Below are 12,970 nucleotides of genomic sequence, written 5' to 3'. Positions count from 1 at the left end.
GTTAAAAAGACTCTATGCTTCCACTGCAGGGGATACAGGTTGGATCCCTCCCTGGTCAGGGAACTAAATAAGATTGCACATGCTGTGCAGTGTGGCAAAAATAATAATAATTTTTTTTCAAAAAATTCTTTCTACAAATAATATTTATCTTGGATCGAAGGGCCAAAGAGTCAAAATTCACAGGCACATGGCAAGACAGAAAAGTGAAGGTGAGATAACACTGTTATGCTGAAAAGCTGAATCATTTTACTTTTATTTAAAATATTTTAAGCTAGAATCTAAAATAAATTCTAACACAAAGTGAAAAAAACATTGCTTTAAACACTAGGAAAAAGGTTTAAAACATTCCAAAAGACACAAAAACTTTTAAAAATAACTGATTCTTGTTTATTAAGTATCTCACTAGATCCTCCACTAAACAGTGTTAACAGGTTTACTGAACTACATTACCGAAAAGATTCTTTCAAAAAAGTTGACTCACGGTCCTCAAAAAAAAAAAAAAAAAAAAAAAAAATCACTCTCTTTTTACATGAGAAAAGACATGTATCACTTTCTTTATAGGACTTCTGACTTGGCTACAGCCACTAATTTCTAATTAACTCATATCTTTTTAAGATTGACCAAAAATGAAGGAATTTTAAATAATTTTTCCAATTCTAAAATTTACCATTTTCTTCTCCTGTCGTTTTTCGTTTATCTTCAGGCGAAACATGGACTAGCTGCAGAATGAGAGGTCTCCGGGTGACAATACCAGTGCCTCTGGGAAGCAGGTCCCTCCCCACTAGGCTTTCTAGCACTGAGCTCTTTCCACTGCTCTGAAAATGGAATACACAAGAGCAAAATGAGTTTCTTAACAGATTTTTTTGCAACTCAGTAACACTATATTATATAATTTTTAAAAATTATTGCAAAATCTTTTAAAATGAAATAAAATTAGTTGTATTTTCAATTATATGATCTTTATTTCTTTAAAATAGAAAGGTACAAAAAGAATGTAAATGCTAGTACAAAATAAAATCTGTAATTAAAAAAACAGAATACAAAAGTTCTACTTGCCCATAATTTTCCTATCTTTTCTGATACTCTCCCAACCATATAATATTGGTGTGTATATATATGTGTGTGTGTATAAGTTATTTTCAAAACCCATATAATATTGGTATACATAAATTATGCCCATAACATGGAGATATTTTACTCTAAATGAGGTAGTATTATGTGTATTTTTCTCTAACCCACTTTTTATTGTAACAATCAGGGATATCACTCCATATCAATATATTAACTTCTGTGCTTAATAGTTAAATAATATTCTGCATGTAAAACCAAACCCTAACTGATGGACATGTAAATGGGCCTTGCTACAATGTTGCAATGAACATGATTTGTACATACAACCATATTCACTTATTCTTTCATTAGACTTATTTAATAGGAGGCACCATGCTGTGCTGCATATTCAATCTGCTACATCTACATCAGCACTGGGCATTACTTTTTTGAATCTTAACTACTTTTTTTGGATTAACACTGACAGTTCATTTATATTTGCATTTCTTTATTATTCAGTCAAGTATCACTTTCTTTAAGGACCTTTTGTATATCTCCTTTGGTGATCTGCTTGTTCAAATGTTGGTATAGTATGTTTCTCATTAGTTTAAAGATCTTTATCCATATAAGTATTTATCTTTTGTTATGTTGAATATTTTCCCTTAACTTTTTATTTTGAAAATTTCAAAGCCACAAGAGTTGCAAGAATAGTAACAGTGAATACTCATATATCTTAACAAAGATACCGTATATCTTAACCAATTATTAACATTTTGACATATTTGCTTTGTCTCTTCTTACACATGCACATACCTTTTTCTTTTGCTGTCTCTTTTGTGTTAGTTAATATGTCATGACATTTCATCCCTAAATATTGTGCCATAGCTCTAAGAAAACAGCATTCTTCTAAATAATCACAGTGATCTCACTGAGGAAATTTAACCGACACAATACTAATGAACAGTAAATTATCAAATATATATAAACCCATTGTCTCTATTATACATTTTTATATAATACATAAATTTTAAAATTTTGCTATTTTTTCAACTTGGTAATTCATATGTTTTTCTGTAACAGTATATTTTCTGTACTGTATTTTTTCTTAATCAAAACCAGTACATCTTCTAATTTCTTACTCTCTACAAAGGCAAAAACCCTAAGCTCATCTACTGTATCAGAAAGGGTTTTCAGGAAACAGATGGCCCACTCAAGTTAGATTAATTTAAGGAGTTAATTTACAAGCAGACTATTTACAAAGTTTTGGATGAGGGGGATCACAAGAGATAGTGGAATAACCCAGGCTAGTGGCAACACAGCAGCTCCTATCACCCACAAGCTCGGATTTTCATGGAGAGCCAGCACCTACACATAGGAACTCGAGTCAGGGGAGAATATACCCAGACTTTAGTCCCCTCCTTTTCCCAAGTCCTGTCAAGGATCCCCATTTCCAAATCCAATCAGAAGGAAAAAAACATTAAAGGCCCATTCCTGTTGTCCAGAAAGGTCCCCTATGATGGAGAACAGTAATGTTGAGTGTATAAAGTGGGTCAGATTTAAAACTTGGTGGTTTTCGATGGCTAAGTCAAAAATTTCTCTTGGTAAATGTCACATTGCACTTGAAAATGTGTGTGTCATTTTCAACTATCTTTTGATATTGATCTCTAACATAATTTCACAATGATAAGGGAACAGACTCTGTATGATTTCAATACCTTCGTTGTTTAGTCACTAAGTCATTTCTGACTCTGTGACCCCATGGACTGCAGCACACCAGGCTTCCCAGTCCTTCACTATCTCTATTCAATACCTTTAGACGACAAATTTCTTGCACCTTGTTTTACGTTCCTGGGTATGTTTCAGTGTCTTCGTGTTTACAGTCTGTGGGAACTTGAATAGGAATTTGCCTTGTGACAAAACTATAAATCTTTATTATGTTGAATTGGTTCACCATGATTTTCAGGTCTACTATATCCTTCTACTTCTCTGTATATTCACTCTATTAATTTTTGAGAGTTTGACATTGAAACTCCAACTAAAAATCTTAATGTAGCTACTTAAACTGTTCACTTCTAATATTTTACCTTTATGTTCTTTTTTCTGACCAAATTTCCCATTTGACTATGACAATGATTTTTTGCATCAAATCTGTATTTTATTGATTTCACTTTGTAATTATTTATCTATTATTTAAATTATTAAAATAAAAATAATTAATAATTATTTATTTTTAATACTGTTAATTTCTTCTATCACTATGCACAAAACACCTCCCAGTTTCAGCTGGTATTCTTAAATGGTCCTCCAGACTTTCCAGTGATTGGCTATTTTTTGATTCTCACATTCATTTGAAATTCCATGGCTTCCTTCTTCTTAAGTAGAAATTAATACACAGGTCTTGGAACTCTTAGTGGTCTATTCCCAAACCACTGGTACGTGAGGGTTTGTAGAGAGAAACAAGGTCAACTAATTTTCTCGTCAATGTTCATAGATCTGGGATTTTCCTATATGTTCTGTTTTTATGGGAAAGTCATACAAGATTAAGAAACTATTCTACCATTGCTGTCATCCTCCCAGAATCCCCAAATACAAAAAATTGGTTATGTCTCTATGGGAAAAATGAACATTCATCTGGGTAGCTAATATTTTTTTTAACTGGGAGGTAGACACAATGGTGTCCTAATATTCTTTGTATCTTTTTGATGTTTTCAGTATTTCAAAACAATTTTTTAATCCTTCAAATGTGGCACATGATTTTATATTGATGAGGAAATTAAAGAAGTTACACTTCCACCTCCCTCCCAGACCTTAAGCAGATATTTGGTACAGCCACACACAGCTTGGATATAAGTCACAGACTACTCCCTTTGTACACTCTGTCCTTCTGTGCAAGTGATCTATACTAGCTTAAATGCCCAACTCTGCTAGAAAGTTCAAAGTATTAGTCAAGCTACAACAGATATCTGGAAACAATTCAGGTAATATTCCAATTTTATTTCACAATATCATAGATGGGAAATAAAAGAATTTGAAAATTTTTTTCTGTTCTTATTGTCTAGTTATTTATGCTTCACTGCATTTGATGAATGTTATAGTAGAAATGGATACAGAATTTTATAATCACAATTAATTCCCCCAGGAACTCTAAATTTTAGACATTTCTCCATGTCATCTAATATTATTTACTGATGCAGATTAAAAGTATGAAGCCAATCTGAGTCTCTTTCCCTTTCAGGAAATCTTTTTTTCCTCCTTTCTTCTATTTTGATACTTGGGAGAATTCTGGGGTTTTGTAAAAGTTTAGATTTCAGAAATTTACCCAGGTTATGTCAATCCTTTCAATATTTGTGCCTAGCAACTGAAATATGAAGATGTGGGGAACTTTGGCTTATTGTTTGATTATTCTTTGTCCCTCTGTTCTAAGTGTTCTTTCTCAATTAACTATGACAAGGATTTTGGCTCTCTTAGCTCTCACCAACAAGTCTCTTATCTCTAATTAATTTCATAATATATGATTTTGATTTGTCTTTTAATAGCATTTCTAAAGTTATTTTTCTATTTCATAAATTAGGTTCTCAACAATATCAATGTGACTGTTGTTCCCCATCACCCACTATGCCATTTTATTCTTCCTTCTTAAATATGTCACAAAAAAATACTTCTTAAATTCCTCTCCTAAATTCTGTATCAAATTCATTTTGTTACTCTGATTATCTACCTTAGTCTCCTCCTTTGCGGCTACTGCTTTTCAATGTTTAAATCTACCAAATTTTAAATACTGCCAACTTTTTTTTTTTTTTCAGTTCAGTTCAGTTCCTCAGTCGTGTCCGACTCTTTGCGACTCCATGGACTGCCGCACGCCAGGCCTCCCTGTCCATCACCAACTTCTGGAGCTTACTTAAACTCATGTCCATTGAGTCGGTGATACCATCCAACCATCTCATCCTCCATTGTCCCTTTCTCCTCCTGCCTTCAATTTTTCACAGCATCAGGGTCTTTTCCAAAGAGTCAGTTCTTCACGTCAGGTGGCCAAAGGATTGGAGTTTCAGATTTAGCATCAGTCCTTCCAATGAATATTCAGGACTGATTTCCATTAGGATAGACTGGTTGTATCTCCTTGAAGTCCAAGGGACTCTCAAGAGTCTTCTCCAACACCACAGTTCAAAAGCATCAATTCTTCAGCGCTCAGCTTTCTTTATAGTCCAACTCTCACATCCATACATGACTACTAGAAAAACCAAAGCTTTGACTAGACGAGCCTTTGTTGGCAAAGTAATGTCTATGCTTTTTAATATGCTGTCTAGCTTGGTCATAACTTTCCTTCCAAGGAGCAAGCGTCTTTTACTTTCATGGCTGCAATCACCATCTGCAGTGATTTTGGAGCCCAAGATAATAAAGTCTATCACAGTTTCCCCATCTATTTCCCATGAAGTGATGGGACCAGATGCCATGATCTCAGTTTTCTGAATGTTCGTTTTAAGCCAACTTTTTCACTCTCCTCTTTCACTTTCATCAAGAGGCTCTTTAGTTCTTCTCTGCTTTCTGTATGTTGTATATATCAATTCAAGACAGCAACATGGGAGGATCCTGAACTCACCTCCTATCATGGGCACACTGAATTTACAGCCACAGGTAGAACAATTCCCTCTGAAAGAAACTAAAAAATTAGATGAGCAACTCCTACATATCAGGCAAATGACAAAAAACCACACTGAAACAGGCTGGAGAAGCTGAGACACAGTCTCACCATAAACCTCACCCATAAATTGTGAGAGAACTTACAACATTCAGCTTCTCTGTGAGGAGCAAAGGGTTTGGGCCCCGCTTCTGGCAGCCCCAACTCCTAAGACCTGCACCTGCAAGACAGGCCACCAAAACTAGCTTTGAAAGCAAGCATGAGAACAAGGCAGAGTGAACTAAAAGAGTTCTTGGAGGGACTGTACAGGTTCACTGTGGCTAACCTCCCAGGTTACAGTGCAGAGCAAGCAGAAAGAAATACCCATGTCCCAGTTTCCCCCTGAAAAAAGTATTTTTGCATGTACTTCAAAAGCTGCTCTCTGAGCCTCCAGCTTCCAACTGGGCTGAACCTAGATACTAAGAACCTCCTTTAGGGGTACTGATAGAACTTAGACAACCTAAACTAATAGGACCCACTAAGAATAAGGTAGGCTATTTGGACAATCACAAAGGTTCGAGACACAACCAAAATCTAGGGCAAGGTTGAACGATAAGATTCATCTCCTACACAAGGCCACTCTTCAAGACTTGGAGAGGTTGCTGTTTATTCTAATGCACCCAAACCACCACAGAGACTCAAGGAAAACAAAGAAACAGAGGAGTATGTTCCAAACAAAAGAACAAGCTAAAACTTCAGGAAAATAGCCTTAATGAGATGGAGATCAATGATATAGCTGATAAAGTTCAAATTAACAGTCATAAAAATGCTAAAATAGCTAGGATGAACAAAGAGATTTTCAACAGAAAGAAAATACCAGAAAGTACCAGAGTTCAACAACAGACTACACGAAGCAGAAGAATCAGTAAACTTGAACACAGAGCACTAGAACTCATCTAATCAGCAGCAAAAAGACAATTCAAGGGACTTATAGGGCAACATTAAGTGGACCAACATTCACATTATAGGAGATTCAGAAGAAAAACAGAGAAAGGGGCAAAAAACTTAAAAAAATAATGGCTGATGATCACTGCCCTAAACTGGGGAAGATAAGAGACATTCAGATCCAAGAAGGTCAGAGAGTTTGTATAAGATGAACCGAAAGAGACCCAAACTATTTATAATTAAAATGTCAAAAGTTAAAGACAAGGAGAGAATTTTAAAAATAGCACTACAAAACAACTTATTGTGTACAAGGAAAATTTCCCACAAAATCAGTAGATTTTTGAATAGAAACACTGCAGGTCAGAAGGGAGTGAGTGGCACAACATAATCAAAGTGCTGAAAGAAAATAACTGCCAACCAAGAAATCTCTACCCAGCAAAGTTGTCTTTCATTATGAAAGAAGAGGTAAGAGTTTCCAGACAAGGAAAAGTCTAGACTGTCCACCACTAGACTGGCCTTAAATGTTAAAGGGATTCCTGCAAGTTGAAACAAAAGGGAGTGAATTAGTAACAGGGAAACAAAGTATGAATTTCACTGATAAAAATAAATATATAGTAAAATTCAGAATAACCTAATGTAAAGATGGTAGGTCAATTACTTGTAAATCTAGTGTAAAAGGCAAAAGTAATAAAAATAATTAGCAAAGGAGGGGAGTAAAAGGTTTATATAAGAGTTTTAGAATAGAATACACTATACTGATGTCATCAATTTAAAATAGACTATATTATCAATTTAAAACAGACTTATAAGTAAGTTTTAAATAAGCTTCTTGGTAACCACAAATCAAAAACTTATAGTAGAAATGTAAAAGATAAAGAAAAGGAATCTAAACATACCACTAAAGAAAAATCATCAAATCACATAGGATGAGAATACGAAAAGGAAAAAAAAAAAGGAATTATAAAAGTCAGAAAACAATTAACAAAATGTCAATAAGTACATATCTATCAAAAATTACTTTAAATGAAAAAAAATTACTTAAAATGTTAAATGGGTTAAATTCTCCAAATAAAAGATAAAGTGCCTAAAAGCATTAAATAAAAAGGACCCATTTATACATAGCCTATAAGAGACTTACTTCAGATGTAAGATAATACACACACTGAAAGTGAAAGGATGGAAAGAGATATTCACATTCAAATGGAAACCAAAGAAAGCTGGGGTGGCTATACTTATATGAGACAAAACAGACTTTAACACAGGACTCACTGGGGGAATTTTTGTAGAAACTAAAGTCCGTGGCCCATGATTTGTTATGTAAGAGAATATTGAAACATCTCCACTTGAGTAAATATCACCAACTTTTATTGTACTTCACATACTTATTTGAAGCCTTGTACATGCCTCACTAAAGCATTTTAGTATTTCATTGGAGTGTGATAGGCAGTATAGCAGGCATCTCTGTGCAGCAGAAAGGAACCCCCAGTACAAATACACCATGGTTCACTGCCTCTTGCCCTGGAAGAGCAGACTCTACACTTTCTGGTGGCATTTTTCCCCCAGTCCTCCTGTAGGTATTATTTCCTCTAGAATATATTCTTTTATTTTACCTGGTAGTTGACAAGGTGGATCTTTGCGGGAAGCTCTTTTAGAAATGCCACAACGGGCTTCGCTGGTAGCACAGTGGATAAGAATCCGTCTGCCAATGCAGGGGACATGATTCTGTCCCTGGTCTGGGAAGATCCCACATGCTGAGACCAGCTAAGCCCCTGCACCACAACTACTCAGCCCGTGCTCTAGAGCCCATGAGCCACAACTACTAAGCCTGTGTACCACACCTACTGATGCCCATGCACTGGAGCCTGTGCTGGGCAACAAGAAAAGCCAGCACAAAGAGAAGCCTGTGTGAGTGAAACCAACACCTCCGAGCAGCAGCTGCCCTGTGGCCAAGGAGGGTTTCTCTGGCCAGTGTTGCTCCCATCAGTCTACAGCACAGGAAATATCTTTGCAAACCTATTCAAGGGCCTTTTTGGCAAAAAAAGAAATGTGCATTCTCATGGTGGGCCTAGATGCTGCTGGAAAGACCACCATCCTGTACAAACTAAAGCTGGGTGAAATGGTGACCACCATTCCCACTAACAGGCTTCAATGTGGAGACCATGGAATACAAGAACATCAGCTTCACTGTGTGGGACACAGGGGGCCAGGACAAGACCTGGCCTCTGTGGTACCACTACTTCCCAAATCAGACAAGGTCTCACCTTTGCGGTTGACAGCAGTGACACAGAGCATGTGAATGAGGTCCACAAGGAGCTCATGAGGATGCTAGCAGAAGACAAGCTTAGGGACACTGTTCTGCTCGTGTTTGCTAACAAATAGGACCTTCCCAGTGCCATGAATGCAGCCAGGATCACAGACACGCTAGGTCTACACACTCTGTGCCACAGGAATTGGTACATTCAGGCCACCTGTGCCTCCAGTGGGGATGGATCTATGAGGGACTGGACTGGCTGTCCAATCAGCTCCAGAACCAGAAATGAGCTGTACTCTTCTCTCCTCCCCTCTCACTCCCTCCTTCTACCCTCGTTTTACTCTCATGTGGCAAACGTGCCCCTATGATGTGAGTGCCAGAAGCTGTCTCCAGGGTTGGTCACAGTGTGCTGCACCATGCTGTAAATGTGCAGATGCAGCCTGCAACTGGGTTTTTATTTAATGTAAATGGTTCTTGTTTCCAATGAGGCAGTTTGTGGTACTCCTGTTCAATATTGTGTGGTAGTCACTTAAGTCCTGTCAGACTCTTTGCAACCCCATGGACTGTATAGCCCACCAGGCTCCTCTGTCCATGGAATTCTCCAGGCAAGTATACTGGAGTGGGTTGCCACTTCCTTTTTCAGGGATCCTCCTGACCCAGGAATCAAACCCAGGTCTCCTGCATTGAAGGCAGACTCTCTACCATCTGAACTACAGGGAAGTTCCCCTATGCAATATTACTCAGCTTTTTTTTTTTTTTTTTGTAAAAGGAAAATCAACCTACTGTTTACTACAGAGAAGGGATTTTAAGCACACAGGTCATCCAAGAGTTGCTGTGTCAGACAAGTCCGATGTGCCTCCTCTGGGCTTTAGATCTGTGTTAAGATGCATTTTGGTGGTTGATTTTTAACCCAAAGTCAGTGCATTTTTTAAAAATAGTTACAAATACAAGACAAGGAGAACACTTGAACACACAGAAGGGAGAAATATGCCTAGTGTAGGTTCTGCAGTAATGGCCTGAATCCAGTCTACTGGCAGTCTCTTTCCCATTGGTAACGTGGAACAGGGCAGAATCAGCCATGATTCATTCTGCATAGTCACAATAGGGTCCCTGTGATTTGCTCTGTTTTGGGTTATCCCACACCCCACAGCTTTTGTGCTTGCATTTGGGCTTATATGGCCACCCAGGAAATGGGGTGAAGGCTGTAGCCACCACTCTCAGAATCCTTGGAAGAACCCCAGTCTTTTCTTGGGTCAGCATGGACACTTTGGTTGGAACACCCTAGCTGGAGCAGGAGTCCTTGAAGTACCCTTGCTTGCCTGATCTAGAGGCTCCTGTCTATATATGCTTTCACTCCCTCAGCCGAAGAGTCAGATCTGCCATCAAAAATAATAACCTCTAATTTCTTCCTTTATATTTTCATAAAACACTGAAGAAGCTGGAGCTATTAAACTTCATCTTGGGGAAAAACCCAGAACTGGCTTATTTGGTGTCATCGAACTTCTTATTGCTTTCAATACACAATTAATAATCAAAACAAAAAACTAAAAAAAAAAAAAAAAAAAGCAGGGACTTCCCTGATGGTTCTGTGGTTAAAACTCTGAGCTCCCAGTACAGGGGGCCCAGGTTCAATCCCCAGTCAGGGAACTAGATCCCGTATGTCACAACAGAGCATTCACATAGTGCAATTCAAGATCCCGGGTGCCACAGCTAAAACCCAGAGCTGTCAAATAAATAAAATATATATATTAAAAAAAAAAAAGCAGCAGAGCCCAGGCACCCCAACAAAGAGCAGTCCCTGCTCACCACAACTAGAGAAAGCCCACAAGAGCAAGAAGACCTGGTACAACCAAAAATAAATAAATAAATAACAAATTAAAGAAAATAAAATTACACATTTAAAAAAATGCCACAAGAAGGACCAAGTGTAAGACTACCACTACATTCAACAGAATGGTCAGTTACCCACTCTCTAGCTACTACTCACAAAAATTGCTTGCAAGTCATTTCATCCTGTAGCATTAAGTCTACAATAAATTTTAAACACATTGAATAAACTGCAATTACTCAAATAAAAACCCACTTTTTATACCATTTTCAAGTTTTCTGGAGGATATTGAAGTTTACCAGATATTGAGCAGAACAATCAACTCCTTTCATATATTTATTATACTCTAACCTTGATGCTGGAAGGGATTGAGGGCAAGAGGAGAAGGGGACAACAGAGGATGAGATGGCTGGATGGCATCACCAACTCAATGGACATGAGTTTGAATAAACTCTGGGAGTTGGTGATGGACAGGGAGGCCTGGCATGCTGCGATTCATGGGGTCACAAAGAGTCGGACACAACTGAGCAACTGAACTGAACTGAACTGAACTTACAGTGGGCTTAGTTATCTGATAGCCAGTTCTTCTTTTCCTGTAGATGTTATGGAGGTGTCATGAATAGTCATCACCATGTGGACTAGCCTTCTGTCTTACTATATAAGAATCACTTCTCCCTTCCATAAGAATGTCTTTCCTCCCCTGTGGAGATTTTTAGATCTCTTCTTTAATTTGCTTGGTAGATTCTCTCTTGTAAGTCCCATAAACTCTGTCTTTATTTTTCAACAATATTCCAGATGTGGACACACTACTGTAATAATTGTCTTGGTAAATACAGTGCCATGAACCAAGATAACGCTGTAGGGTCAGTTCTTTCTTTCACCTGTGTAAATCTCAAGGTTACATATATATCCAGTTTTACTTTTGCTAATCATCCTGACCAAAATTGCATATTTTGTAAGTTTTCTGGGATTACAGGCTTTTGAATCTGAGTTGTCCTCTCGACTTTATCATTGCCTCATCAAGTGGTAGCTCTTGTTCCGATATATAGATCTAATAAAATTTTGGAAGAAAATAATACAAAAGAGGTTTAACTTTTGAAATTCTGTCTGCAGGAAGTGGAGTTTCTGAGTTATTCTTAAAGTGAAGAATGTCATTATTTGTTCAAATCTTCTTCTCATCAAAATCTTTGGAAAGATAGGTGCCTCAAGTAAGGCATCAGCTGATCTATATTCTTTGCAGTGTGACTTATTTGTCCCATCAAAATTATTAATTCAAGTAACTTCTTTGTGTTACTATTGGTTACATCAGTCCATTTTATATGATTTTTCAATCTGTTGGTGATACAAGTTTGTTTGAGAAACCACCAACTTGAAAGTCTATTATTACCAAAAATTAATTCTGTTATTTCACTAACACTTTGCAGGTTATCACATTCCATAGCTACACCTAACACACCTATAAAGTCTAATTTTTGTGAAATGTTGTCTTCGATCCACTCTTCTGTAGAAGCAAAGGAGCATTCCCCAGCACCATGAGTTTCATTTTCACTTTCTGTATCAGAATCAATCACTGAGGTTTTTTTTTTTGTTGGTGGTGGTGGTGGTGGTCTAGTACTCACACTGGTGATGCCATCCAACCATCTCATCCTGTGTCACCCTCTTCTGCCTTCAATCTTTCCCAGTATCAGAGTATTTTCCAATGAGTCAGCATTACCAATTCAATGGACACTAACTTGGGCCAGTTCCAGGAGATGGTGAGGGATAGGAAAGCATGGTGTGCTGCAGTCCATGGGGTTGCATAGAGTCAAACATGACTTGGCAAGTGAACAACAACAATAACAAGTATTCACATCATCTGAATCAGAACTATATTCTGAAGAACTATCATCTTCTGAGACACTAGTATATATGCCACTCAGACTACCAGGGAGTACCTGCACAAAATTCACTGAAAAATTCTTCACTCAAAATTTCATGACACATTTTAGAAAATTTTATGGTAATAAACCTGTATGTATAATATACACAAGGTTGGGACAAAAACCTAGTGGAGCAAAATGTGAATGATAATAATCATACGTTGCATAATGAACCCTTAATCAATTTTAAACTCCAACAACTTCCCAAGGTGATATTAATTATATCACTCTCTAAAAAACATATGATACATCTCTGCTCAATAATGTTCAGGAAACAAAAGACATATTAACACATCTCCAGTCAATAATGTGCTAAGACAAAGACTATATTAAGAAAAAAAAAAAGGAATTATGTTATGATA

General features: G+C 37.1%; 1 protein-coding gene and 1 pseudogene across 9 annotated transcripts in view; one reads left to right on the top strand and one right to left on the bottom strand.

The window, feature by feature from the left end:
- The window catches only part of DNM1L (dynamin 1 like), a 64,549-nt gene that overhangs the window by 35,015 nt on the left and 16,564 nt on the right, over nt 1-12,970 (bottom strand). For 8 of the 9 annotated variants that reach the window (XM_040236813.1, XM_040236812.1, XM_040236814.1 and 5 more), the window contains exon 2: nt 668-815. In XM_040236813.1, coding sequence (XP_040092747.1) covers nt 668-815 — 148 coding nt within the window. Of the gene's footprint in view, nt 1-667; nt 816-5,647; nt 5,814-12,970 lie in introns of those variants that run through there. The other variant, XM_040236820.1, reaches the window with a different exon arrangement.
- On the top strand, nt 6,742-9,350 carry LOC120861120 (annotated as a pseudogene).

The sequence above is a fragment of the Oryx dammah genome, unplaced genomic scaffold, assembly GCF_014754425.2.
Source record: "Oryx dammah isolate SB20612 unplaced genomic scaffold, SCBI_Odam_1.1 HiC_scaffold_11229, whole genome shotgun sequence".
NCBI lineage: Eukaryota > Metazoa > Chordata > Mammalia > Artiodactyla > Bovidae > Oryx > Oryx dammah.
This window is presented reverse-complemented; position numbering and strand designations above follow the sequence as displayed.